Source organism: Centropristis striata, chromosome 11 (genome assembly GCF_030273125.1).
Source record: "Centropristis striata isolate RG_2023a ecotype Rhode Island chromosome 11, C.striata_1.0, whole genome shotgun sequence".
In the NCBI taxonomy this organism is placed as follows: domain Eukaryota; kingdom Metazoa; phylum Chordata; class Actinopteri; order Perciformes; family Serranidae; genus Centropristis; species Centropristis striata.
Window position 1 is genome coordinate 9,909,573 of NC_081527.1, and position 27,868 is coordinate 9,937,440.

Below are 27,868 nucleotides of genomic sequence, written 5' to 3' on the forward strand. Positions count from 1 at the left end.
CCATTACACACAGAATGAAACATTTCATGTCTGAATTTATTTAATTTCTTCTAATTATAATGATTATGGCTTACATTTAATGAAGACCTAAGTCTATATGACTCAATACTTGGTTGGGGCTATTTGACTTAAATACTGGAAATTGACTTTTCCATCATATTCTAATGTATTGAGATGCACCTGTATGTAGCCCTTTGTGAAAATGAATTGCCCACCCCTGCTCTAAACAGAGCTGTCTGACAGAAAAGTCAAATGTTATGTAATATTCAAAATAGAGCTTACACCTAAACTGAAATTTATATTTTTACGTGGGCCTTTTCTTAGGTGGCTAAAATAAATGTTGCTGCTGCCCCTGTTCACATTAGAACATTTGTTTAGCTTCTGTGTGCTTACTCTAGCCTGCTTATCCAAACTACCATCTACTGTAAGTAATACACTGACTATGAATAAATAGTTCCTAAAAGCCCACTTCAAAAAACCTGAACTACCCTTTTTAAGTAACTGTAACCAGAGATTTCCTTATATTTCCTGCCAAAAAATGATTTCAAACAACAAATAAATGACAAAAACTGCGACATATGCTGTTAATTTTCCGGTTATCTAATCTCTCTTCTGATCAAGCTTTGCATACTTTTGCATAAAACAGAACTGCCTCTCTAACACCAAGCTTAGAGAAGTAAACTATCCTCCATTTTAACTTTTTATATGTAAATCAATGAGCAGCAAACACATCAGAGGAAGTCGAAAAAATGAGAAGGCCATTGCTGGCAGATGATGCTGGCAGCGGTTTGGCTGAGGAACTCAGGAAGCGGTGCCTCCTAACTGAGCTGTGCTTCCTGTGTGATAACTGACCCAAACATGTTGTGCCTCTATCACACATACACACACACACACATACACACACACACACACACATACAAAGAAAAAGAAGCGCGCTCAGGAACAGTGAGACTACCAAGACTGTTTTAATATACTGAGGATTAATGGGATTAAAATGTAGGCGCTCTGCGATTATATTTATTTCCTTGGAAGTGATTTGTTCACAGTGGGAGATCTATTGTACATAAGACTTAAACCCCGGTGTGATCTTCAACAGAGGAGGGCTGAAGGTAAGAGCAGGTGTGCCAACACTGTTTACAGCTTAAATATGACAGTTGTGAGGGGGAGGAGAGCAACAGAAGAGACTTAATTCACTCAGCAGTTAACCTCAGGATTACAGAGGGAGCAGGGACGGTCAGGGGGACTGGGACCGGGAGATTAAAAGGAATCAACATGGCGAGAAAAAGAAGTGACGAGGAGAGAATAAGGGGGCGTAGAGGAGCTGGTTTTGTTCAGAATGTCCTCTTTACAGTCATGTTGTAAGGAACGTGCATGTAACGCCCCTGGAACCTTGAATGTTGTGCAAAGACGAGATGTTTCAAGTACAAAACACCAGCCGCCTCCCCCCTACTCGTACCACACACACACACACACACACACACATATGCAGCCTGGGCACACATTGCAGTGCAAACGCTTCCTTCCTGTTGCTGGTTTAGCCTCTTTCAGAAGCAAGATAAGAGCAAAACATTGAGATATATGGAAGAGGGAGGCACACTGTGCTGTTTTCTCTGCCTCTCAGTTCAGACTGACCACATTTCTTTATTTGGACGTTTTTATTTAACCATCTGATCGTCACTGCAGGTGTGGTACACTAACTTTGCCTCTAACGGCTCACACATTTGCTCTTGTTTCTCTCTGTTCTTATCTGGCAGGTTCAGTCAGACCACAGGACAGTTCAGCAGCCCCCACTTCCTCATCGAGAGCAGAGCGAGTGAACACGAGTTTCCTGTGACGCCTCTGCGTCTCTGGTCAATTGGTTTACTCACATCACTTTTCCACTGTTGAAGCGCTCTGCTGCATTGAAAGACAGCGGCCTTGTCGTGTCCTGAGGGGGGAAGCACACAGTCGGTCGACGCTGGTCATCTGGAGATTCTCTTTCCAAAAGCTGGATCTGTCAGGACACACAGAGAAAGAAAAACATTTGTTCAGTTATTAATAGTCTTCAGTGCAAAGCTGTGATGCAGTTTTCACGCAGTTGAAGTTGTTTGTGAGGTTTGGATATTCAACCATGCTGCAGCAGTCAGAGCTCATCTTTGACTTTGCCAGTGATCATGTCAACATGTCACAGGTAAGTAAATGTTAAAGGGTTAGTTCACCCCGAAATCCAAAATACAGTCATGGAAAAAAATGATTAGACCGTTGTTTTTCTTCAATTTATTGTTCATTTTAATGCCTGGTACAACTAAAGGTACATTTGTTTGGACAAATATAATGATAACAACAAAAATTGCTCATAAGAGTTTAATTTAAGAGCTGATATCTTGATAATGATTTTGGTTATAATCAAGAAAACCATGGAAAATGTCTAGATATCAGCTCTAAATTAAACTCTTTTGAGCTATTTTTGTTGTTATCATTATATTGGTTCAAACACATGTACCTTTAGTTGTACCTGGCATTAAAATGAACAGCTAATTGAAGAAAATAAGGGTGGGCTAATCATTTTTTCCATGACTGTACATATTTATCCTCTTACCTGTACTGCTATCAATGTAGATTGTTTTGGTGTGAGTTGCTGAGTGTTGGCAATATATGATACGTGGTTACTCAGGATGTGAGCAGTTTCATGTATTTTCTTCCTGGTATAGTTAATATCTTTGGTTGATATCTCCAAAACTCTGCAACTCATGCCAAAACAATCTAGACTGATAAACAGCACTACAGCTGAGAGAAAAAAAATGCATTTTGGATTTCGGGGTGAACTGTCCCTTTAATTAGGGACAGGCCTAGCATGTGATGTAGTACAAATTGATATCTGGCAAATAGTAGTCTCATTTAATCTAATCTAATTTTGTTTGTTGTGCAGTTGGGAGGTTACTCGGACTACCCTGCGGTGATTGTGGAGCAGGTTCCCCATCCACACCTGCTCACATATACAGGTCTAGCGTGTGAACAGTCACAGACAGAGCATCACCACCAGCTCCTCAAAGGTCAGTGTATGCAACAGGCACACAATACACACACACACACACACACACACACACACACACACACACACACACACGCTGCAGACCTACTTTACCTGCCACATTCACAATTCATGATTAAAGCTCAGTTGTTGTCCATTTAAACTCTAATTCAAAAAATTCAAATTTCCTTTATTTATCCCTGAGGGGAAATTCAGTTAGTCTGTTAGCATTTGAAGAATGAGATCAAAAATCAGCCTGATGGCTGAAGGAGCGAAGGATCTTTTAAATCTCTCCGTCCTGCAACAGAGAGAGAGGAGCCGTCCACTGCTGTTTTTTGGTCCATAAAGGTTTTGTGTAGCGGATGATCCGGGTATTTCAGGATGGCCTGGAACATGTTGACAGGTCATCTCTCCACCACCTCCTCCAGTGTGTCCAACCTGGCTCCAACCACAGGACCAGCTCTTTAGACCAGTCTGTCCAACCGCCTTGCATCTCTGTGTGTGATGCTGCCTCCAGCAGACTGCAGCATAAAACAACACACTACCACCACAGACTGATAAAACATCTGCAGCATCTTACTACAGATGTCCAGAGATCTGAGCTTCCTTGAAAAAAAGAGGCGACTCTGCCCCTTTTTGTAGAGAGTGTCTGGGGACCAGTGCAACTTATTATCCAGGTATACACCTAGAGACTTATAACTTGGCACCACCTCCATGTCCACCCCACAGGCATTCACTGGCTGAAGGGGGGGCTTGAACCTGTGGAAATCTATGATCATTTCCTTAGTCTGTGAGGTGTTCAGTAGGAGATAGTTCTTGTGACTCCAGTCACTGAAGGCTTTTATCAGATCCCTATATTCAGATTCCTGTCCATTCCTGATAAACGCCACAATAGCAGTGTCGTCCAAGTACTTCTGGATGTGGCAGGACTCAGAGTTGTATTTGAAGTCCGCTGTGTACAGTGTGAACAGGAATGGAGCCAGAACAGTGCCTTGTGGAGCCCCTGTGCTGCTCATTAATGTCCCCAACCTGACATACTGTGGTCTTCCTGTCAGGTAATCTGTGATCCAGGAGATAAAGGAAAGATCCACTCCCATCTCTGTGAGCTTGTTTTTGAGTATGTTGGGTTGGATGGTTTTGAATGCGCTTGGAAAATCAAAGAACATGATTTGACATAACGTCACACTGTTAAAATAATCGCCAAAGTCATTTTTTGTCAAAATATTTTAAAAAAAAATCTAAATCATCTCCTCATGATGCCGGCCACCTATGGTAAAATCACCTACATCCTCAGTTGATCAGATCATGTGATTTTACCCCTTTAAGATCATCACTTCTTTGACAATTTGCCACATTCATAGGCATCAGATAAGAACCCAGCAAAGAAGAGCTAGAGGCAGATTGTTTAGTTATCAGTTTAGTTTATCAGTGTTTTATTGTTGACACTAATATTGGTAACACTTTACTCTAAGGTGTCTACATAAGAGTGACATGAGCGTGTCATAAACATGACATGGGATGTGTCATGAACATTAATGACACTTTGAAGTAACATTAATGCTCATGATACTTGTCATATCATGTTTCTGACAGGCTTGTGTGACTCTTATGTAGACACCTTCAAAATAAAGTGTTACCATATCCTTCTTAAGTCACAAAGGCATGTTCAAAAAAATTGCCTAAGTCATTTATTTCTCTTAAGTTACATAATTTACACACAGTGGTATTACCATGCCAACAGCCATCCTTTGTTACATCCTTTTTGAGTGAAATGATCAATAAATGTCGTATGTTACACTTTTGGTGAAGTTTTTCGTGTTTCCTGCAAAACTTGAAAAAATGAGTTAGGCGATTATTTTAACAGGGTGACGATATGACAAATATAGTGGATATAAGTGTTGTCTGTGTTGGGTTTGTAAAAGAGGAACCATACTTGTTTTTAGTTCACCTGTGCCCTGGTTTACTAAAGAGACTTAGGCGGTTATTTTAACAGGGTGAGGATAAGCACCAGTTTCCTCCAGATGAGCAAGGGCAGCAATGAACAGGCACACAATACACACACATGATGCAGACTTACTTTACCTGCCACATTCACAATTCATTAAATGGTTATTATTAAAGTTCTGTTCTGTGAAGCTTTCAAACCTACTGTACTAAAAGTCCCACCAGAGCCTGGGTCTGCACATGCGCACTAGCAGCCCCTTTGCTCGCACATGGACCACCCTCTGCAAAAATTCAGGAAGTGAAACAAAACATTCCTGGCTTGTGTCTGGGAAAGACCGTTAATGAATCATAATAGGATGTAGACGTGGTCCATTCGGGCTGCAGCACACATGCTATAGCTTGTGCCTCATCTGTGCTGGGAATTAAAGTAAGTTATATCACTGTATCGGGTTGTTTTGCCGACTTTATTTTGGTCGGAGCGAGCAGCTGAAGTCGGGCATGGCGAGGCTCGGTTAACTTAGCTAACGGAGACACTCACGGGCACTTTACTTCACAATGAAAACCTATTTTTGGGCAACAACTTACTTTCCGTGTTGCTTTAAACACGGCTATCTGTTTTGACTGGTCGTTTGCTGGTTTTCTCGGCGGCAGAAAGTGTTTGAGCCCTTGATAAACAGCTGATAGCTAGCAGATGTTTTCTAGCTCGCTGCTCCACGGGCTGCTCACCTCACGTAAATAAATGCGCACAAAAACAGTCCCTTACGGTAATAACTCGGTTCAAGCACTATAAGCAATGAAACAGTAGTCAATCCTGGTGTTATTTATTTATGTAGCTCTGCACTGTTCTGACGTTTAGTGAGTAGAGCTATAAAAAGTGGGTTAATCTTTGCAGTTTGGAGCCAAATGATCAATCATATTACACAACCCCGACTCCAAGAAAAGGGAATATTTTCTAAAACGTATTAACTCTATGGAGTCTGGGGCTATTTTGTCCATTTTTTAATCCTTTTCATGAAAAATGAAAAAAAAAATGTTTTTTCAGCACACCCTCACCCGTATGACCTGATCATTTTTCATCCTGACTTACTGGATCAACAGTTTGAACCCAAAAGAAACAGAAACAACAACATAAAATGTGATTTTGAATCAGGTTTTTTTTACTTCCAAAACACTATCATGCTCAATGAATAATTTGAAATGTTGCAAATGTCAACACAGGTTGCAAATATAACATATAAGAGGGTTACATCCAGTTATATATATTTTTTTAGAGTTTACAGCCAGAACTGTAGAGGTAAATTTACAGTAGGGCTCCATGCTGCTTTGTTTTTACGTCTGGATGTGATGAAGAAGTCATGCTTTGGTGCTTTTGCTGACTCCAGAGGGTTAAAACATATTGTGACAATTTAATAATCCTGGACAAATATAATGATAACAACAAAAATGGCACATAAGAGTTTAATTTAAGAGCTGATATCTAGACATTTAACATGGTTTTCTTGATGATGATTTTGATTATTATCAATAAAACCATCAATTTATCATGCAAAAATGGGCACAAATGTGGAGATTTCATGCTTTTCTCTCATTTACATGTCATTGACTGAATATCTTCTGGTTTTGACAAAACCGTTCTGCACTTTTCTGATACTTTACTGTCTCTGTAATCACAGAAATGTTATTTCAGTTGTAAAAAACTTTTAAATTTCAACATTGTTATATATTTAGAACATTTTATACACAACAAGTACAGAGTAAAAAACAGATTAAGGTAATAAAAATAGAATAATAAAAATGAAGTAGAAAACAAACAACCAAGACCAAACAAAAAAAACAACTAGTAGTGCAAACATGTTACAGTGGCAGTGAATTGGAGAACACATGTGTAATGAGTGTAATGTTCATTGTTTCAGTCCAGTGCAGGTTTTACATGTTATTCCAACATTTAGCCTGTCACCAGGGCGTATTAGAAGGCTATGAAACATGATACACTTTTATTGTTTTGAATTTGAATTTCATGTGTTGCCCGCCCAAGCTTTGCATTTCATATGACAAATATAGTTGTGGAGATAAGTGTTGGTTGTGTTTGGTTTGTAAAAGAGGAACCAATACTTGCTTTTAGTTCACCTGTGCCCTGGTTCACTGTGACTTCAACAAGGTGCGAGGGCGACATTGTCTCACTCTCTGTCTTACTTGCTCTCTCACCCAGATGTGCTCTCGAATACCCAAATTTGATATATTCCGATTTAATTCGGTTCAAGTTTAGTACCCAACCAGGTTACTCCTGCAGTAACCACTGGGTACATGGAAAGGATGTGAATGAATCAGCTGATTGGGGAACTATCTAGTGTATGTATTGTCACTATAACCTGTAGAGTTCAAGTTGGGATAGGTCATATCACATCAGACAAAAGAGTTTGTGAACCACTGTCTCTTCCTTTTAAATTTAATGACATTTCAAAGACAGGTGATGTGACTTTAATTTGTTGTGCTCACAACTGCTGACTCTGTCTACATTGTATATAATGTTCTTAAAGTGTTTATTTTAATTTTGTTTTAATTGTTAATACTTTTTATATTCCTACTTGTTCATCTTGTAAATTGTTAATACTTGATTATTTTTTTTCCTAAATTTCTAGTTTATACTGCTGTTTACTACTTATTGTTTTTTGCTATCCACTTTGCTGCTGTAACTCTTGAATTTCCCCGTTGTGGGACTAATAAAGGAAATCTTAATCTTAACTAGGGTTGGATGATAAGGATCAAATCATTTCATCTCAATATGATGATGATGAGATTCAACTTTATTGTCATTGAACAGAGTAACAAGTACTAGCACAACGAAATTACCATCAACCCGTCCGTACATATACATAAACATACATACAATATGACAAAGGGTCAAGACAGGAAGACAGGAATGGAAGAGATACAGCATAAGATGAGGATAGGGTAGCAACATGAGCACATATTCAATACATTTCACAACATGAAAAACTTGTGACTTGCAATAGGGGAGGGGGGTGGGGGAATGGAGGTAGCCACCGCATTAATTAACATCTATTACATCCTAAATCAGTTAGGAATTAATAAAGTAACCAGACAGGAATGTCTACTTTTGGCCAGGCTTATCCAGGTAATGAAACACCTGATATATCAAATAAATTATTTACATCGATGACGCAATGTCAAACATTTTGCCCCAGTTGTAATGGGTTGGCAGCAGAACATTCAGAGACACATATCTTACAACGTTAAATAAAACCAAAATGATCTACGGTCATGGAAAAATGTATTAGACCAACCTTGTTTTCTTCAATTTCTTGTTTATTTTCATGCCTGGTACAACTGAAGGTACATTTGTTTGGACAAATATAATGATAACAACAAAAATAGGTCATAAGAGTTTAATTTAAGAGCTGATATCTAGCCATTTTCCATAGTTTTCTTGATAATGATTTTGGTTATTATCAAGTAAACCATGGAAAATGTCTAGATATCAGCTCTTAAATTAAACTCTTATCAGCTATTTTTGTTATATTTGTCCAAACAAATGTATCTTTAGTTGTACCATGCATTAAAATGAACAGAAATTGAAGAAAAAGGGTGGTCTAATTATCTTCTCCATTATGTATATCACTAATATATCTTTAGTATAGTAGTGTTTTTCATGTTTTTTCTTCTAACCAGTCAAGCTTTATCCTCTTTGCTTCTCTTGTTTAATGTTCCTCCTACTAAAGGCCGCCCTCGTCCACCTGCTAAAACATGTTTCTGTATGTTTCCCTTCTCTGTGGTCTGCAGTGGAGCAATGTGAAAGTGGAGAGGAGGAAACCATGGAGACACTTGTTGCTGCTGACTCGCTTCTTAACATGGACTGCCCTGACACGCTCTCCCTGGAACACTACTGTAAGCACACACACACACACACACACACCACGGTTAACACTACCCACATGCACACTAACAGAGTGAAGATGCCCTAATAAAACCTCGCTTGCGTTTTGATGTAGGACATGTCTGACTGCGAGATGTTATTTTTAGACACGGTGGACACAGAGCTGTTCTCTCTGATTAAATCTGTTTATTCCCCCCTGCAGCCCAGACCTTCTTACCATCCCTGGGTGATGTCATCACTACTCCTGTTACCCAGGTGACTGTATCAGCAGAGGGGATTGTGGGGGCTGTTGACCAGCCTCAATGGCACTCGTTGCACACAAAGAAGACTGCGGCACAGCTGCAGTCCAGAAAGAGAGGTCAGTCACTCTCTGGGTTATCAGATAATCTGAAACCAGATTATAGTATAGTTGATGATAATGTGCGATTATATTCAACATCTTGTAATTACATGCTTTTATTACCTTACCCCAGGGAGAAAACCTCGACATAGAAGGGCAGAGTCTCCCACACCGGACATAATAGTGAAGAAGGACAAATACAACAAAGGTATACACAGTTACACGTGTAGTTGATCTATTTCCTGACTAGGGCTGGGCAATATGGCAAAAAAAATGATCACGATATATATATTTTCGTATGGTCCAATCTCGATTATTACCGCAATTTTTATATTGCTTTTAAACTGTCAGTTTTAAAGCATCTGTACTGAAAACTAAAGAAACTAGAGATTAGTTCACAGCTGATCACCATAATCGACCTATTTCAGACATGCATGTGTGAATGTGATGGCAAATTTACATGTTGGCCTCATGTCTGAATACGCATCAGAGTTATGTTTACATAAAAGTCTTGACAGCAATTTTAGTAGGTCTAATGTCCTTTTATTCGCAAAAATTAGCTCATACATGTAGGTTTTTGATTGATGCGGGAAAACCTACTTAGAATAAGCGATTTCCAAACCCTAAAGAAGACCACTAGGCTTTGAAGCCACTTTCATATAGTGGCCAAATCGTGGAACTACAATTTCTGGATATTACACTTTAACTGCGTTTCCACTATAGTCGAATAGCCAGAATGAGGTGGGTCTCACTCACCGAAACGCCCCTAATCTGAATGTGAACACAGCAACCAGAAACACAGCAGCTCTGTTCCTTCTATCTCGGTGTCTCCTTCCTTATTGTTTACATTTGGCCCGTGTAAAATCCGTCTCGTTTGTTCCGTCACGGTCGAAACTGTCGCTAAGTGATAACATGACGATCAAAAACCATACATCACCTCGTAAACCCTCTGGGGACTTTTTTTTGTAATGGAGACACGCCGAGTGAACAGACCTTTGAGAGGGCTTGGCCTGAGACTGTCCCAGCAGCCACTTTTTACCATAATGGAAACGCACCTAATGATGCCCAAAGATACCTTTCCCTTATAGACCTGCGTTGTTTTTTGATTTCTGTAAATTAGTAGATTCATTTTTTTAGTGTCACAACCCTCCCACATGCATCCATCACTGTTGATTGGAGCTGGATCAAGACCTGTGACTGCTGCAGAATAATTTTTCCTGGGAATTAACGCTGATTGTAACGCTTCCCACAGAAGACAAGAGCCAGGTTTTAGTGTCAGGGTTTGATGCTTAACTATTATGTTTTCAACATTAGGGGTATGCTTATTAAATATACTCCTTGAAAAATATTAGATTTTAAACATAATCTGTTTTTTTTTCATCTTGTAAGATTTTTGGTTTATATGAGTGATAACCATCCCATTGTCGTATTTGTTGGTTGTCGTCAGGCTTTGAGAGTCTGGACATTTTGGGTTTAGTTACTTTTTCTAGAGTGTTTAAATTATACTATATAGCTATATTATAATATATAGCTGTATGAATCCTGAATGGAGAGTTAGCGGGTTTTGTCCAGTGGGAAAGTGGCTGGAGAAACATTTCCATAACACTTTTAGTACAGTGTTTATTTGGATTAATGCCACCAGAGTAATGTAAAGGTTACAGCCATACATGCACAGAGAGCTGATAAAAGGCCAACGTGCATCACGGGGGATTAGTCACTTTTACAACAGTCATTGTCCACTTTGTTTCTTTGTCTTTCCTTTTCCATCATGTTTCCTGTGTTTGTGCTTCAGGAGGAAACACGCTGTACCTGTGGCAGTTCCTGATGGAGCTACTGCAGGACCGACAGGTCTGCCCTCGCTACATTAAGTGGACTAATCCACACGCAGGAATCTTCAAGTTAGTCAACTCAAAAGCAGTTGCCAGACTCTGGGGCAAACACAAGAACAAGCCAGATATGAATTATGAAACAATGGGCAGAGCACTCAGGTAAACTACCAGAAGAGGGCTACTCAAAAAACTACTCTGTCTACTTTTATGGAAATACAGTCATAAAAAAAATATTAGACCACACTTTTTCTTCAGTTTCTTGTTCATTTTAATGCCTGGTACAACTAAAGGTACATTTAAAAGCTGCTATCTAGACATTTTCCATGGTTTTCTTGATAATAACCAAAGTCATTATCAAGAAAACCATAGAAAATGTCTAGATATCAGCTCTTAAATTAAACTTATGATATATTTTTGTTGTTATCGTTATATTTGTCCAAAGGGTTAGGGTTAGGGTTACCTTTAGTTGTACCAGGCATTAAAATGAACAAGAAATTGAAGAAAAAGGGTGTTTTTTTCCATGACTGTCTGTGTGCTTTGTTTTGGTAATGCTAACTTTTGTGGTCATGCAGGTACTACTACCAGAGAGGCATCCTGAATAAGGTTGAAGGCCAGCGTCTCGTCTATCAGTTCACCTCTCTGCCCAAAGATATGATCTACATCACAGACGGAGACGGCACCAAAGAAGAAGAAGATGACGATCACGACGACAACAGCGGCAACGACGACGGAGTGAGCGACGACTCCGACGACAGCTCCATACCTTCTAGCGACCAATCAGTGGAGGAGGAAGATTCACACCCGCCGCAGAAGAAGACGTCATCCAGCTGCATTCGGGCCCCGGCCGCCCAGCGGACCCGCCAGGCTCCCCGGGCCCCGGGCCAGCGGGACACCGTGCTGCGACCCGCCAGCAGCAGCAGCAGCTTGATCCAGGAGCAGCATTTGCCCATTGTGTCCGCGGAGATGCTGCGGACCCTCCAGAACCTGCAGAAGGTCCAGTCCCTGCAGCCCGCCGGTCACGGCTCGGTCTTCAAAACAGCTCAGCTGCTGGGGAGCCTGTGCGAGCGACAGGCTGCTGCCCAGGTGGCCGTGGACAGTGACGCCGCACGGGAGACACCCGACGGAAACTCACACGCAGGACTCAAAATGTCACATGTGGAGACTCCACAGCTGGTGTCCCTAACAAGCTCTGACCAATAGAAAACACACACACATGCACATACACTCCACTGACTCAGGACCAGTTACAGAGCTGTACTTTGCTGTGGCAATGCCTGCACACCAGGGCCTTTATTTCTTAAGTGTGTAAGCGTGGAAGTACTGATTTAGAGTTATTTTTCAGTTTAGGATTATATTATGAATTAGTTAATTCTAGACCAATACTTCCATAATTCCATGACATCCGAGTTGGCAGGAACCAAAAATCTCTCCACATTTAGCAGTTTATTTTCTCAGAGACTATAAAAGCTTCTAATCTCAGCCTTCTGTCACCTCCTGTAGCTGTTAACTTACCAAAGACAGACATGCACTGGAATCTACAGCCTCTCTGCACCTGCAGACACGCCCCCTGCTTGCACTTCACCTCCAGCATCATGGAGGCAATGATCTGATCACCACACTGTGCCCTCTTTCCTCTCCATTCACTCTCATTCTTTCCTACTTATTTTTTTTATTTTTATTGTTTGTACCATCACATGCTGAATCATTCCTCTGCCTGAAAAACGGCTTTGCACTAATGTTTACCCCTGCTGTATGTTTCTTCTCTAAGTGCCTGACGATGTGAGTCCATCCTGTCCCTGCTTCCTGTGTTAATCATAAGGTTATTGAGGGAAAACATTCCATATTATTGTTTTGTTTTTTTACTGAATTATGTTGTGAATGGTTGAAAACAAGGGATCACTGTTATTTCTAGAATAGTAATTTGGCACTGCTGCTGTTTGTAAACAATGTATCGACACAGTGGACTTTCTTTTGTGGCAGTCACCAGTGAAATGGCCTTTTATTTACATCCTCCTGTACAGTCATATTGCTACTATTTAGCCTCTCTGCTATGCACACATTCTGTTTAGTTATTACTCGTATATATATTTATATATATGCATATATGGACCTCTAAAGCCTTGATATCTTCATGTGTTGTGTGTTGTATACTGTATGTCTGTGCTTGACTTTGTGCCATTTTCTCCCTCAGGTTCGTTCAAAAATTAGTTTATCTGCACAGACTGTACACTCTATGCAAGGAGTAGAACAGCTGGCCCTTTTTATAATGAAGTAATGCTAAGTTTAGTGTTTTCCCTTCAGTTGATCTTAGCTTCACTCCGAATATGAACCGAGTTTGTAAGATTTAGGTCGACTTCTGTGAGGCTAAAACTTGGTTAAGAAAAAAATGCTTATAACTGTGCCTTTGCCCCCAGGGAACCCTATGCAAAACTGATTTCACTTTATTACTGAGTAAACCGTTTATTTGGAATCCCCTCGCTGTGCTTTATCTGGAGGTCTCTTGATACTGTAAGTTTTACTGATATTGAAATGTAAGCTTGTAGCAGAGGGAGAGGTGGACTTTCCGTTGCCTTATTTTGGTGTGTTTGCTTTCATGCAGTCCGGAGGTATCTATTATATGAAATAAACTTAATTTTGTCACTGTCTGTGGAAATAATTGTCACTCAATTATTCACCCGCTCCAGCATAAGTGGAGTACAATTATGTAAGTACTATTTTTACTGCATGTTATTTATATCACAGATTTTGGTACTAGTGAGTTTGCAGATACAGATATCATGTGGTTAATATAAATTATGATCAAATGAGTTATGCTTTAATAAGATAAAATTTTAACTTGCAGCATAAAAATCATCAGAATTTCCCCCCACCTTACCACTGTTCAAGCGATGTATACATTGCATCAATAATTTTAGTCCAGTTAAATTATAAAAATTATGTTGTGTACTATTATTATGAAATATACTTTTTTGCATCATGAGAACTTTCTCGCTGGTTATTAAAATATTTTAATGCAACACTTGTATTTGGAATGTAAGATTATTTTTACAAGGAACGGCATATTCTAAACTGGTATTGGTATTTACACTTAAGTAAATTATCTTCTCCCAATTTTACTCTGTACCAAAACATTGTTAAAGTTATGGTAACTATTTACTTTGATTAATATTTAAAAATGACTTATTTTGATATGATGATGAAATTACAGTATGCAGAACACAAAGCTGATCAAATACGCTCCCTGTCCCCAAAGCTATATTAATTTCTTAATTAATTACTGATCAAATAGTGTAATAGAAACAATCAAGTATTACTAATGATACTATTTTTTCATTTTCAATTACTGGATCAACATTTTGAACACAAAAAACCCCACTTGAAAATGACAAAGAAACACATTAAAACACCCAAAAAATACAAAAATCACATACAAAACCCCCCACAAAATTACATAAAACACCAAAAACAAAAAATTACAAAAACATAAAAAATACACAAAGAAATGACAAAAATCACATGAAAAAAACAGTAGAAAAAACACAAGGATTACATTAAAAATGCCGAATGCACACTGCAAAATTTCTTTGCAGAAAAATCTCTGCAAAAAAAAGAAAGTAAAATCATGTTACTACGCTTTTGGTGACTCCAGAAGGTTAAGAAATGGCAGTGGCTTTTTGGCTGTCATGTTGGGTGTCATGCCTCCTCCCGGCCGGTGGGGTCGCTGTGGCGCTGTGAGCAGTGAGCAGGCGGATGTTGACAGGCCTGCCGCTGGGTCGAGCTGCTGCTATCACGTTTCCAGAAGTCTCCACATTTTGCTAGAACTTTCCTGTCCCTAGAAACACTGTCCACATCCGCAGCAAAGCCATGGCAACCGAGCGGTAAGTCTTATTAAACATATGAATTCAACATTTGACTATCATTAATGTTTATTCCCTGCAGCTAGTTAACGGTTTCTCTCTTTTCGCTTTAGCAGCTTCCCCGATAGCTTCATTGACGAAGATCCACAGCAAGCTCTGAAGGTAAACATTATCATCACATGGCTCTTTGATATCACATTTAACTCTTCTTCTTCTTCTTCTGACTTGCTGTTTTTCAAAAGCTGGTGGTGATGTTATTATTTATGATGTTTGCACCGAGTTTGACACTGTAACGAGCTAGCTAAGTTAGCCAACGGTTCCTGCTAGCATCATTTAGCTAGAAAAACAGGAAATCATTTTAACTTTTAAGTAACGTTAAGAGTGCGTTTTCTACGTAAGCATGGCATCTGTTTTGTTGTGTTTTACCGTCATTACAAATCGTCACCCTGTTAAAATAATCGCCTAAGTAATTTTTTCAAGTTTTGCAGGAAACACAAAAAACCTCACCAAACGTGTAATATATGACATGTGTTGATCATTTCACTCAAAACGGATGTAACAAAAGATGTCTATTGGCATAGTAATAACACTGTGTGTAAATTAAGTAACTTAAGACGAATAAATGACTTAGGCAATTTTTTGAACATGCCTTTGTGACTTAAGCAAGATATGGTAACACTTTATTTTGAAGGTGTCTACATAAGAGTAACACAAGCCTGTCAGAAACATGACATGAGCATTAATGTTACTTCAAAGTGTCATTAATGTTCATGACACATCCCATGTCATGTTTATGACACACTCATGTCACTACTCACTACTTCTGAGTGCTACGCAGAATCAACATTTCACTTTGATTTTCATCTCTTTCTTTGAAGGATCTTAACGGGGCCTTGAAGGGAGACTCTGACAACGCTGAGTGGTTTTGCCAGCGTGCCTATGCCCACATACTCCTCAAAAACTACAACTGTAAGTCTGAGGATTACATGCATTGATGGTCATGTTAGTTATAGCACAACACTTTGAACGAATATGCATGCTTGCACTTGTTTGCATGAAATACAGTGGCAAGAAAAAGTATGAGTTATAATTTGTTATTGTCCATCAAACCCTGGAGTAGCAGTTGTTGTCCAGACTGCAGAAAAAAACATTTCTTGAGGATTCTTAAATTAATGTTGTACCTGTCAGTGATCACAACAAGATATATTATATTATGTAAATTAGGTGTATAGAATGTATGTATATGCCTTATTTTTTTGTATTCTTTATTCTGGTTTTTATATCTATGTGTATGTATATTGAGCTGCTGAGACGACTAAACTTCCCCATTGCGGGATAAATAATTTCATATCTTATCTTAAGAAATTGGGGTGGCATGAATATTAATTTTATGAGCGACATAGGTTTATTGTATATGTATAATAAACATAGTGTCTTTTCTCCCCGCAGGTGCTGTTGAGGATGCCAAAAAAGCCCAGCAGCTACAACCCAGCCTTCCCCTTGCTTTCATGCGAACAGGGTTCGTACTACAATATAACGACTGTTATTCTGCAGAATTCGTAATATAAAGTTAACAGTTCCATTCAACTTTTTTATATCACATCTATTTTGCAAAGTAAACATTATTCCTAGTTTAAAAGTTAAGAGTCAAGCCTGGTGTCCAGCCAGGCATGATGTTTATTCACAAGATTTGGATTTGATATTTAACTTATTTTAAAGTGCTTTACATGACATTTAGAGCATAACCTAACTCATAATAATCCACAATGATCCTAACTCATCACATAGAGATGCCCCTTGCCATCACCTTTTTAAATGTTTAGTACTCAAGTTCCCTACCACAACAAAGAACTAAGAAGTTTACATTTCAACACACACAGAGGGAGTATTACTTGATGGCCTGGTCATGGCACCATTACTCCATAATATATTTTTATCACAAATATTTATTTAATGCAGTATTAATGCTCTAGATATTGTGCACAGCCCAGCGAACAAGGTTCAGGATCCAAATTGTTTGTATTAAAGAAGTCACTTTTTTCCCCAACGGCTGTCTGATCTGTGTGGCATGTTTTTTTTTTTTTCCAATTGCAGAATAGCAGAATACCACCTGAAGCAGTATGAGTCAGCACATGCATCTTTCACACAGGGACATCAGCTGGATGGTGAGTACAGCCTGTTTTGGCCTACAAGCTGTCTTTCATCTCACTCTCTACACAGGCTATCAATGTATCAGGTTATCACAACAGAATGATCCTGGCCCAAATCCACAATAATGATATTATCACATTATTTATGGAAAAAAAATAATACAGTATATAACACACAAAATTACAACCTGACTGATCTATATCCATTGACTTTGTATTGAAAGAAGGAGCCTTCTTGACAATTTCTAGCAAAATCTGAAAAAATGGTCAAAAGCTGCTGTGTGGTAGCATGTATACCAACATGATAAATAACATAGAACTACGTTTTTATGAACTGCCAAACTGAAAAAACCCCAAAACAAAAAAAACAGACATTTAAAAGGTACAAAAGTGGATACATACTTCAGACATCAGCAGTTAAAATGGGGAAAACTGTGCAATCCTGAAACTCAGTATATTTAATGGTTAAGACCCATGGTTTCTTTTTCTAGCTAAACTATTATATTTAAACATTTAATTTTATTATTTTAGCACTCTATTCCTACCAGAAAGGACAAGTTGGCTGTTAGCAAGCTAATGTTAGCTACTGTCCCCTTTTTGTACTCTTAAAAGTTCAGTTTTTTGGTTCGTCTGATTTAAAAAAAATAAAAAAAATTTAAAAAAAAATTCTGGTTCTGGTTCTTTAACTTGTTGGTAAGACATTTTACCACCAACTTTTAACCGGTTTTCTTGCTAGCAGACAACATTTTCAAGGACTTACCTTCATTCAATACAAAGTTAATGGAGAGCGATCATTTGTTGCCCCTGGTGGGTGTGGTCAAATATCTTCTTGGATCATTTCAATGCAGTCTTATTATTATGATTATAGAAGGTTGCTTTTTGTCATCACATCCCTCAGCAGAGCTGAATAATTTGATGACTTTGTTTGTTTTCAGTTGAATAATATCAGGCGACTTGATGGTGTTATTAATGTTTTGGGCTTTAAGACCAAAAATAGTCAGGATTTCATTTGGCTTGAGGGATCCCCCCAAGATGTCTGATAAGGATTCATTTTAAAACATTTACTTCAAGTGTGTGTACAAATCCAGATCACGTAAATCCAGATCACGTAAATTAGTGAAGCTAGTGTCTGTCCAAATTGTTCACAGCTATAACCACGGTCAACATAGACACTATTGCTGCCATCTACAATATAGATATCTGTTTGATCACATCTCATTATTAACTACAACTACTTGTTCATCATTCTGCTGGTCCACCAAAACCACCCAAACATGAGCAACATCGTAGGGATTCTCACTTTATTATATTTGTTCTGTTTTTTTAATGATCTAGAATCTTGCAATATTTCAATATTACTTGTAACACTTTAAGGGACATGCTATGCTCATTTTCAGGTTAATACTGGTATTTTGGGTTTTTGCAAGAACTTTTTTACATGCTTTAATAGTTAAAAAAATCACATTTGTTATAAACCCCCCATTTTAGCGCCTGTCTCTTTAAATACACTTCCCGAAAAAGCTGTGTTGTGCTCTGATTGGTCAGTGTTTTTTGGTTTTCCATATCTGCTCTCTCAGCATTTCTGTACCATCATTGCAGTGTGTGTGTGTGTGTGTGTGTGTGTGTCTCTGTGTGTGTTTGTGTGTGTGTTATATACAGTATAGTATAATTGTGACATCACAACCTTACAGAAGTCTTGTTTAAAGGCAAAATGGCAAAATTTTTGAATACAGACTGTGCATTTTTCCATTGGTTTAGCATGTTGATATGTTCAATGTATTTATATAGAACCTAGACCTGCTTTATAATTAAGAAAGACACAGACATCTCACTGTTTTCAAATATATTTATAACACATCATGACCGAACAAGCTGTTAGTTTGTGGGAAAAAAATCAGCGGTGTGAGAGCTGTGAATACATTTTCTAACTAAATTTAGCTTGTAAAATGTGCATCTCCTTGATGATATAAGCACCAGTAATGTTATAAACACATTTATTTTGTGTTTCTACCCTTTAGCCTCCTGCAGCACCTAGTCAAACCATTTGAGACTTCATTAACACCTCACTGTTATGATGCTTTCGAATCTTTCCACTGGAATCTCTAATTGAGCCTCTTCCTTTCGTATCACCATACTTTATATCACTTAAAGCAAGATAGAAAATGTTTATTTTCATTTTTTTTTAATTTCCACAGACTCTGACACAACCTTTGAGGTCTGGATCAAGCGGTGTGAGGAGAAGCTGGGGGGTAAGTAGCTGAACTAAAACTATACTTTTATTAAGTTTGAACCATTATTTTTTGAGAAAATGTTTAATGGTTTGATATTGGTACACAATATTGCCTGTTAGCCTGGGTATACCCATACTGCCTTGCGCGCTCGATTTGATTTCGAACCTGCAAGCCGTCTGGAAACTATGGCTGTTTCTTAGCCCTGTTTTAGGGAGGGACGGCAAAACGATGACGCGTACTACTCGACAGACGGATGCTTGTAGTTTTGTAGTTTTCTTACGGATCCAACATGGCTGCAGCAGACGCGAAACTCTCTTTCGATCTAGCTGTAGACGGCGTTTTAAATAGTTGAGAGCAAAAGTTTATTTTAAAAGAAGAACAACGTTTGACTATACACTCCTGTTTCACAACCAAAAAGGATGTTTTAGCCTTGCTTCCGACAGGATTTGGCAAAAGCCTAATCTACCAACTAGCCCCGCTGCCGCTTGCTGCTGTAACGCCGGTGATCTCGATACGAGCCGGGAAACCGGGGGACCTTAGTCTCAAAATAGAGATGGGCTAGTCTGGCTATGTAAACATCAATTTCTGTCGCTCTACATATGCCATCTGGTATAACTGATATGATTGGCTAAGAGCTACGTACAGACGCTTTTGATAGACATTCGTTGGGCCCAATAAACGGCTCTGGAGGATCGTAAACCACGCCTCTTCTACAAAGAAATGAATGGCTGGTGTCCAGACTATGATCTCATTTGTGATATAGTGTGGCGTTAGCCAGGCTAATTGCCTGTAGTGTTTTGAGAAAAAAAAATGGTTTCAGACTTCCAAATCCATTACATGTTACACTCTTACTGATCTGGGAGCTGATCAGCCTTTCTTATCAAACAAATGAGCCCGTACACGTTCATGACTATAGAGTGAGTGTGTTTAGGCAGAGCTGCTTGGTCCAATAAAAGATGCATGCCATGTCTGGGTGGTGTGTTTCTGTTTGCTGGTGATGCCTGGGCCCTCTGGATCATCTCAAGTAAACAAGAGCATGAGTTTTGACAAACACGCTTCACACCCGCATGCACACGTACTCCTGGGAGCGGTATGATTCATCAGAGTTAACGTTACTGATGTTTGAAAGCCCCCGATGAGACCCAACTCCTTCATAGGCCCGCTCACAGACAGCATGCACACACAGACAAATGCACACCAGGGTGTACAGCCCCCCTCCCCATCAACTTGAAAGTACCCTACTTGCACTCGCTCACGTTCACACCAGCAGCAGTTGTTTCTTCCGGTGACAGTGTGTTTGCCACCTGGTTATTCCACTACATGTGGCACCCTGCCTGTTTAAAAATACACAAACTCCGACACACAGTGTTTTTCTCCAAACACCCCCCTCCTCACCATTTCAAACGCGACCTCATTAAGACAACATTAACACGACTCCCATCATCTCATCGCTCTTCCCTCTCTGTGCTCTCTCTCTGTAATGAAGTCAGTGAATAATGTATGATATCATGCTGGTAAACGGTGATCAGGCATGCTCGGGCTCACAGGGCTTATAATGGGCGTGGATGGACCAGTAAACAAACTGGTGGAGGATGGAAGAGTGTCTGTGTTGGCATATCTGTCGGCTGTCGTTTATCTGTGAACAAATGTGTGTTATTTTAAAAGTCGCAGGGTTCCCACATGTCTTAAAAAACTGGAGAATCTGGAAATATAGAGACCTCCAGTCGCAAAAACACCTGGAGATTGATAAAAGTGACCACATATCGTGGAAATAATCCATGCACTGGAAATTTCAAGCCCAAACTTGCCTTTGTAAACTTGACTGTTGGTAGGATTAGCTGTGAGGTGTGACAGTTTGAGTCTGGTTTACCAGATACAAAGTGGAACAACTTGTAATTTGGTGTCAATTAGGGATGGGCGATATGGACCAAAACTCATATTTCGGTATTTTTAGGCCGAATGGCGATATACGATATATATTGGTATTTTAAACAAAACGTGCAGTGTTTAGTTTTAACTCAATGCCACAAGAAACTATCATCAACCTTTTTTTTTTAGATCAAATTCAAAACCTTCCACCTTTTCAGGCAGTTTAATCAGATTTAGATGCTTTATCCGAAATCTGGAATACCTCCAAATTACAGAACCATTGTTTTTTTTTTTTTTCTTAAATTTTTTTTAAAGATTAATCAATTTATTAATCACACAACGGGGAAATTCAACCTCTGCATCAAAACCATTTAATCCTTAGGAACTAGCTCTTGCTAGTGTGCAGAGTGGAGCAAACAAATAGTGGTCATAAGTTAAGGCAACATAGAAAGATATTATATATCGGTATGGCGTTATACATATCTCTTTCTAAAATATATCGGTATAACTCGTAATACCGATATACTGCCCAGCCCTAGTTCCAATGTCGGTAAACTCTAGCTTTCCACACCAGAGCAGAACAGACTTGCTGCCATCTTTTTGGCACCGGGTCTTGTTTTTTTTTTCTGTAGCTGTAAGCAGAATTCTGAGAAGCCCAGTGGAAATTAGCCCACTAGCTAACGTACCACCAACCTATTTCAAACTTGGGAAAATGGCGGGCAATGATGCTTCAGCCGTTACCGACTGAAATCCCAAACACTTAGCTACACAAGTTTCCGTAAGATGTTTTTTTCTAATAAGTACCACTATACTGTAGCCGGATAGCAGCCATTAATGGGTTGACTCTCCCTTATTAATAGCTCTATGTAATTTACCACTACCCTGTCGAAATTTACACACTATGCAAATATGTGCACACAGTGTACTTAATGGTGGTGTACTACTGTATCTAAATTAAGACACAGCATGTGACTGCCTGTCAATATGGCAACGACGGCCAGCATCATCAACATAATATAGCAAATGTTACCATGCAAGCCTTTTCATTTATCACCAAATCTATTAACTTAAAATTAGTTTGACATATTCTAATACACAAGGTAAAGATCAGTCCTTTACACTTGTATAAGATTGCTGCCTTGACCAAAATTCTGACCAACTGAAAGACAATGAAAAAGTATAACACTTAAATCTTAAGTCTTTTTTTCCCAATATATCGCTATAAAGTATAAGGAAAGTATAACTTTGATAGATGTAGGCTTTTTAAGAGGCCAGATAGCCTTATTATGCAGTTAGCAGTGATGGGTGAAGCTGTCAATTGTATTGACCTAGAGACACTTAAGCCTGCATCATTAAAAAGATAAAATTGAAACCTGGTTTAAATATGTCAATACCAAGCCTAATTATATGACCATGTGTGAGATAAACCCTGTCCTGTATTGTCAAGAAAATGTCCTGGAAAGGCCCTGGAAAATGACTCTGAAAAAGCGGGAACCCAAAGTTGTGTTCTTCTATCTTTGCCATTATCATAGCTTTGAGACTAGCGTTCGGATTTAGGCAGCCACAGAGGGGATGTAATAAATGTTTCCACCTGTCACTCATCCAAATGTCTCCTCTCTCCCTCCAGTGCGGACACAGAGCGACAACGTGGTGAGTTTCTTTGCACGGCCACCAGGGGGCATTGTTGCTCTCAGCATCACTGTAGAGCACCCGCCTCGTGTTTTGCTCCTGTTCAAAGAAGGGAGCCCTACTGAGCTTCTTTTGTTGTGATGTTTTCTCTAATTTTTGTCCTTTTTGTTTCATCCCTGTGTCTTATCACCACACCCCCTCTCTCTAATTGTCATTCCGCCTCGGGGTCTGACTGACCCACCAGACACCAGCAGTTCCACATGTAAAGTAAGTGCATAAATGTATATTCGCCTTATCTAGGCATCTGTTTTTTATGTTTATTTTATTCCTTATACCAGCATAATAATTAGCCAAGCAACACCATTCGGAATAACTGTGAAAACAACATACATAGATGAGGCATGCTAATGATGAGCTGCTGTTTATTATTAGATTTTTTTTTTAAAGAAGTTTTTTATATATTCATAATATTAAATGGTGAAAATGGAAAAGGGTCTTCAGACTCGTTAATCAGTTTCTGTGTGTTTCTTGCAGACATGACTGGTACCAAACAGAGTCTCAAGTCATCGTCACGGTCATGGCAAAGAATGTACCCAAGGATGGTGTGTGTGTCAGCTTCACTGAAAGAGAGGTATAAACACACACACACACACACGCTTAAGTGTAGAATAGAACTGAAGTGAAGAGTGTGTGGAGCAGAGATGGGTTGGCTTTTGGGTGTTTCCTCAGGGGGGCCCATTAGATGGGTCTCACACACACTCTCACACACACACTCTCACACACACACACACACACACATACACACAACACAAACTCCCCATGGACCCAACTATGCCTCCAGTGGTGCCTTGTTAACATTGCCCCCAAAGTACAGATCTAAGAACAATTTACCCTCCCCAGCTTCTCCAACCTCCTAATTGTCTGTAGATTGAAGACATAACTGATCTAGGATCAGCTGCAGAGCCCTCCGGGGACAACACTCTTTCTTTCTCTTTTTCTCTTTTCCTTTGCTTCTTTTCCTCTCTCAGAGGGGTAACTGCAGGGCACCCCAGGGAACGGCTTTGTCTTTCCTAATAGAATAACAAACTGAGTTTACCCCATTTCAAAAGGAATAGTTCGCTCGCTCCGAATCCCACAGTCACTTGTTAAGCTGCCTCTGTGGTGGGAAGTACGGATAAGTTCATATATATATTCAGACGGCGCAGGAATTCAACTGGAAATGAATATTAAAGCTTTGATAGTTTTGTGGAATTGCCCAAAAGCTACTTTGGCTAACTTTCTAAGCTTTTATCTCCAATGAACTAGTTCCTACATAGAATTGGTCCCAAATCAGAAAGTCCACTTTCAGTGAAGTGGTAGGTGTTGAATTACAAGTTGAAGTGATGTACTGTTCCCCCGCCAAAAAAAGAAAACTGATGATGAGATGATAACAGTCGAGTTACTCCTTAAGTGGGCAGTTTTTTTTTTTTACTGCTTTTCTATACGAGGGCAACATTTGCCAAGTGACAAGTGTGTGAAGGAGTGTGAAGATTGAGCCACAGCCGAGTCCATGTCCGTCTAAACCAACAAGCCTCCCACCCAGTCCCCCTGAGTGACAGGCTGTTAGGAGCTGTCTGACCCCCCCCTCTCATCACTGGTCACTCTGTGGCTGAAGGGGACAGGGCGAGGATCCTCCTGGCCCACAAAGCAGCCACATCACATGATAATTCTCATGGAGAAGCTGACACCTGCACCCCCCTCAGTCCTTATCTTTCTGTTTGTTTTGTGTTTTCTAAAGACTGCAGTTAAAGGTACTATGTGAGGCGATTTACATGTTTAAAACCGCTTTGTATAGCCAATGTGTGAACAGATAGCAGGGTTCGTACGGGTGCTTGAAATCCTTGAAAATGTTTGAATTTAAATGTTGTATTTTCAAGGTTTAAAAAGTGCTTGGATTTTGGATAAAGTGCTTGTAAATGCTTGAAATTCTTACTGTATTTTTCTTGCAATCTGACTATATCCATCTATAGACTATAGATAATCACATGTTCAATGTAAAAAAATAATGAGTAGCCTATCTGAAATGAAGACCGTTCCTCCTAAAAGTGTAATACCATCGCTGTTGGTATGGTTCAGTGAAATCTCCCCCTTTTAGTATGCAAGTACTCATCTAAAACATGCAATTTACAACAGGTGTAAGATACTGGAAAAGCTTGAAAATGGACCCTGAAAGTCCTTGAAAAACGCTTGAATTTGACCACTGCTAAAGTGTAAGAACCCTGAGATAATAACATCACTTAAAGACTAAGAGCTTCCATAACGTTCTTGGAAGTTTATAACATCGACAGGGCATTCGATAAATGGAGGGACCTTGTTTGGATCAAACAGAACCCAAGCTTTCTTTCTTCCTATGGGAGAAAAAAAGCTTCACTTGCTTTTTCCTTTCTTTTTTTCTTTTTTTTTTTGCTTAACTTGCTACCTCCCTAACATTATCACATTAACCCTAAGCCTAACCTGAGTTGATATATTAGTTGCCAAGCTTTCCAAGTCACTTCACCAGCTAACGTGAAACACGATACTAGGTTATGTATTATGACAAACGTATAACAATATAACTAGCTCTGGTATTGGTTGCTTCATAATTTTAACTGATAATGCAATTTGCAATAGGTAAGCCAGTTAGTATGTGGATAGTTTGTCACTGTTTCAATTCTAAAGTAGAGCCCGACTGATATGGGGTTTTCGAGACTGATGGCAATACATATTTTAGAGGGTGAAAATTAACCAATAACCGATATGGTGGCCGATATAGTAATTTTTTGAGCTGGAATGAAAATCATTCTTTATGTGGATTGTGCACCAATTTTTACCCAGAGAGATGCTTTCTCAAACATAAAACTTATTAAATGATAATTAAAGTAGTTATACATTATTATACATTATACAGACAAATTATATTGTCAGCCAATTCTATAAATGATAACTGAGAAAATAAATAATAAGTAGGAATTAAATAAATAGCTAAATAAACATAACTGTTCAGTTTCAGTCAATTGCAAAACATAAATTGCTAAAACCATTTCTAAATCATGGCACACAACATTTTCTGCATTATATACTGTGATAAAAATGTTGTAATGACAGCACGTATAGAGGAACATATACACTGATACTGATAGACCTTTGATAGGCCGATATCGGCCGATAATATCTGTCAACCAATATATCTGTCAGGCTCTATCCTACATTGATCAACTTCAATTATCAAAATCAAAAATAAGATCAGCAAAACCAAAATTTTGCCAGCAAAAAATATAAAAAAATATAGCAGCTTAATCCATCAATGTAGATTAGCACAGCCAACTGTTTAAATCCAAATTGAATCAAATCATGAGCCTAAAATCATAAGTCTAATCAAATCATGGATTTGGAGATTTGTGACGGTCCTAATCATGAATCACCATGATGAAACATGAACATAATGTCAACACCGCTGTAATTAATAACAAGGATGTTCTCAAAATTCTACGTTACCTTTAAGTAAAATGAAAATATTGATTTTACAGTTTTAAAGAACCAGGGAATTATTATCCAGTTTAACAAGAATAAAAAATCAAGCAGTCTGAAAGGAGGATTTTCTTCATAGTGATGACACTAGTTTGAAGACTCTTTTAACCCATTTAGGCCTAAAACGCCTGGAAAAAATGCCTGGAAAACCTCTGGGCGATTTTAAAATAACCCCCTAAAACCTGAAGTGTTTCTGGAAATTCAACAGAAGTGTCAACGCCTACTAAATAATAGATTTTTCAGCCTCTGTAGCAGATAGAAACGAAATTCAAAAAGTATTTGAGAGCTTATAGCTGTTATATCTGAGCTCCCTCTGCTAAAGTCGTCTTCCGCCATGATTTCAGTTCTGGAAAAGTCCCATATTGCATTGCGATCCCACATGTATTCTGGTGCGTTTCATTGGCCAAGAGACTGAAAATAGGTGGAAAAAACTACAAATACTACGACAAATTTGATTTCCCGACTTTAATGGTAGAAAAACGCAACAGCGCCCCCGGTTTTAATAGTAGAAATGCTGTAATGCTTTCCCGGCTTAAATGGGTTAAATACTTGGATGTTTTTCTAGTTGCGTACTGTCTAACTTACCTGCAGCCAGTGAGGGGTCCTGTCTAATATCTGGTGTCTGTGGTCTCTTCAGCTCTCTATCACAATACGGCTGGCATCAGGGGACAACCACGACCTCAACTTCCACCTCCTGCACGCCATCGACCCTCAACAGAGCACCTTCAAGATCCTCACCACCAAGGTATCAGTCACTTTGACTTAACTCAGTCCAGTTAGTTGAAACTTCTAAATCAACAGGGAGTCTTTTCAGCCTCTGCAGCTTTGCATATTTTACATTCTGGCATACATTTTGGGCGATTTGACGTGTTTTTGACAGGTTTAACAGACATTTAGCTGTGACGGATGACATGCTCATGAAGCATAAAAACACCTGTCACACCTGCACGCTTTCAACAACACCAATTGTGTTTAATGGTCCAGTTGCACTCAAAGGCACATCAGAGCTTCGTGATGTCGGATGATAATGTCTCTGTGATGTCGGAGCACACGGGACAGAAAACTGCTCGTCCTTTCTGGGGTCACAGTGACCATTACTGACCAGCACTCAATAACCTGAGATGATACAATTGGTCATGGTCTTTTTATTTCTGGAACATTGGAGCTTTCAGAGGTGTATTCAAGGCGAGGGGAATGATGGGGAAATATGGTACTTCCTCTGTGGGGAGACATAAAATAACAAGGTGCTTAACAAATGGGTCATTTAACAGATTATACCGCAAAACCTGTTTCACACATACAGAAGTGTGAGATTGTGGTTTTCAGATGTTTTTCTCCACAGCCAGCCCAGCTGTAGCGGAATATAAAACTGTTTACCGCTTTAAAACTTTGCTGAACTGGGAAAAACATAAACAAACAAGGAAGAAACAAGATTTTTAGGTCACAGAAGCACTCGCACTAAGTTTGTGAAAGTCAACGAAAAGTTATTGAATTTTACTCTGAATCAGTAAAAAACACAGCATGTAGCCTTGTCGTCCCAGTAGTCACTCTCAACAGTAAAGAAGCAG

At 39.1% G+C, this 27,868-nt stretch overlaps 2 protein-coding genes across 6 annotated transcripts in view; both read left to right on the plus strand.

Moving 5' to 3' along the window:
- Positions 1 to 13,663, plus strand: part of LOC131981059 (ETS-related transcription factor Elf-1-like) — a 22,675-nt gene extending 9,012 nt beyond the window's left edge. For 2 of the 4 annotated variants that reach the window (XM_059345352.1, XM_059345351.1), the window contains exons 2-8: positions 1,755 to 2,170; positions 2,909 to 3,032; positions 8,756 to 8,860; positions 9,052 to 9,207; positions 9,323 to 9,397; positions 10,982 to 11,177; positions 11,591 to 13,663. In XM_059345352.1, the coding sequence (XP_059201335.1) occupies positions 2,111 to 2,170; positions 2,909 to 3,032; positions 8,756 to 8,860; positions 9,052 to 9,207; positions 9,323 to 9,397; positions 10,982 to 11,177; positions 11,591 to 12,218 (1,344 nt within the window). In that variant the 5' untranslated portion in view covers positions 1,755 to 2,110 and the 3' untranslated portion in view covers positions 12,219 to 13,663. Of the gene's footprint in view, positions 1 to 1,006; positions 1,110 to 1,754; positions 2,171 to 2,908; positions 3,033 to 5,218; positions 5,382 to 8,755; positions 8,861 to 9,051; positions 9,208 to 9,322; positions 9,398 to 10,981; positions 11,178 to 11,590 lie in introns of those variants that run through there. The other 2 variants (XM_059345353.1, XM_059345354.1) reach the window with 2 other exon arrangements.
- A 1,112-nt stretch (positions 13,664 to 14,775) lies between these two features.
- The window catches only part of sugt1 (SGT1 homolog, MIS12 kinetochore complex assembly cochaperone), a 30,239-nt gene continuing 17,146 nt past the window's right edge, over positions 14,776 to 27,868 (plus strand). The window contains exons 1-10 of one of the 2 annotated variants that reach the window (XM_059345325.1): positions 14,776 to 14,896; positions 14,989 to 15,037; positions 15,754 to 15,844; positions 16,325 to 16,394; positions 16,970 to 17,040; positions 19,221 to 19,274; positions 22,753 to 22,775; positions 22,999 to 23,021; positions 23,289 to 23,385; positions 26,938 to 27,045. In XM_059345325.1, coding sequence (XP_059201308.1) covers positions 14,883 to 14,896; positions 14,989 to 15,037; positions 15,754 to 15,844; positions 16,325 to 16,394; positions 16,970 to 17,040; positions 19,221 to 19,274; positions 22,753 to 22,775; positions 22,999 to 23,021; positions 23,289 to 23,385; positions 26,938 to 27,045 — 600 coding nt within the window. In that variant the 5' untranslated portion in view covers positions 14,776 to 14,882. The remainder of the gene's footprint in view (positions 14,897 to 14,988; positions 15,038 to 15,753; positions 15,845 to 16,324; positions 16,395 to 16,969; positions 17,041 to 19,220; positions 19,275 to 22,752; positions 22,776 to 22,998; positions 23,022 to 23,288; positions 23,386 to 26,937; positions 27,046 to 27,868) is intronic. The other variant, XM_059345326.1, reaches the window with a different exon arrangement.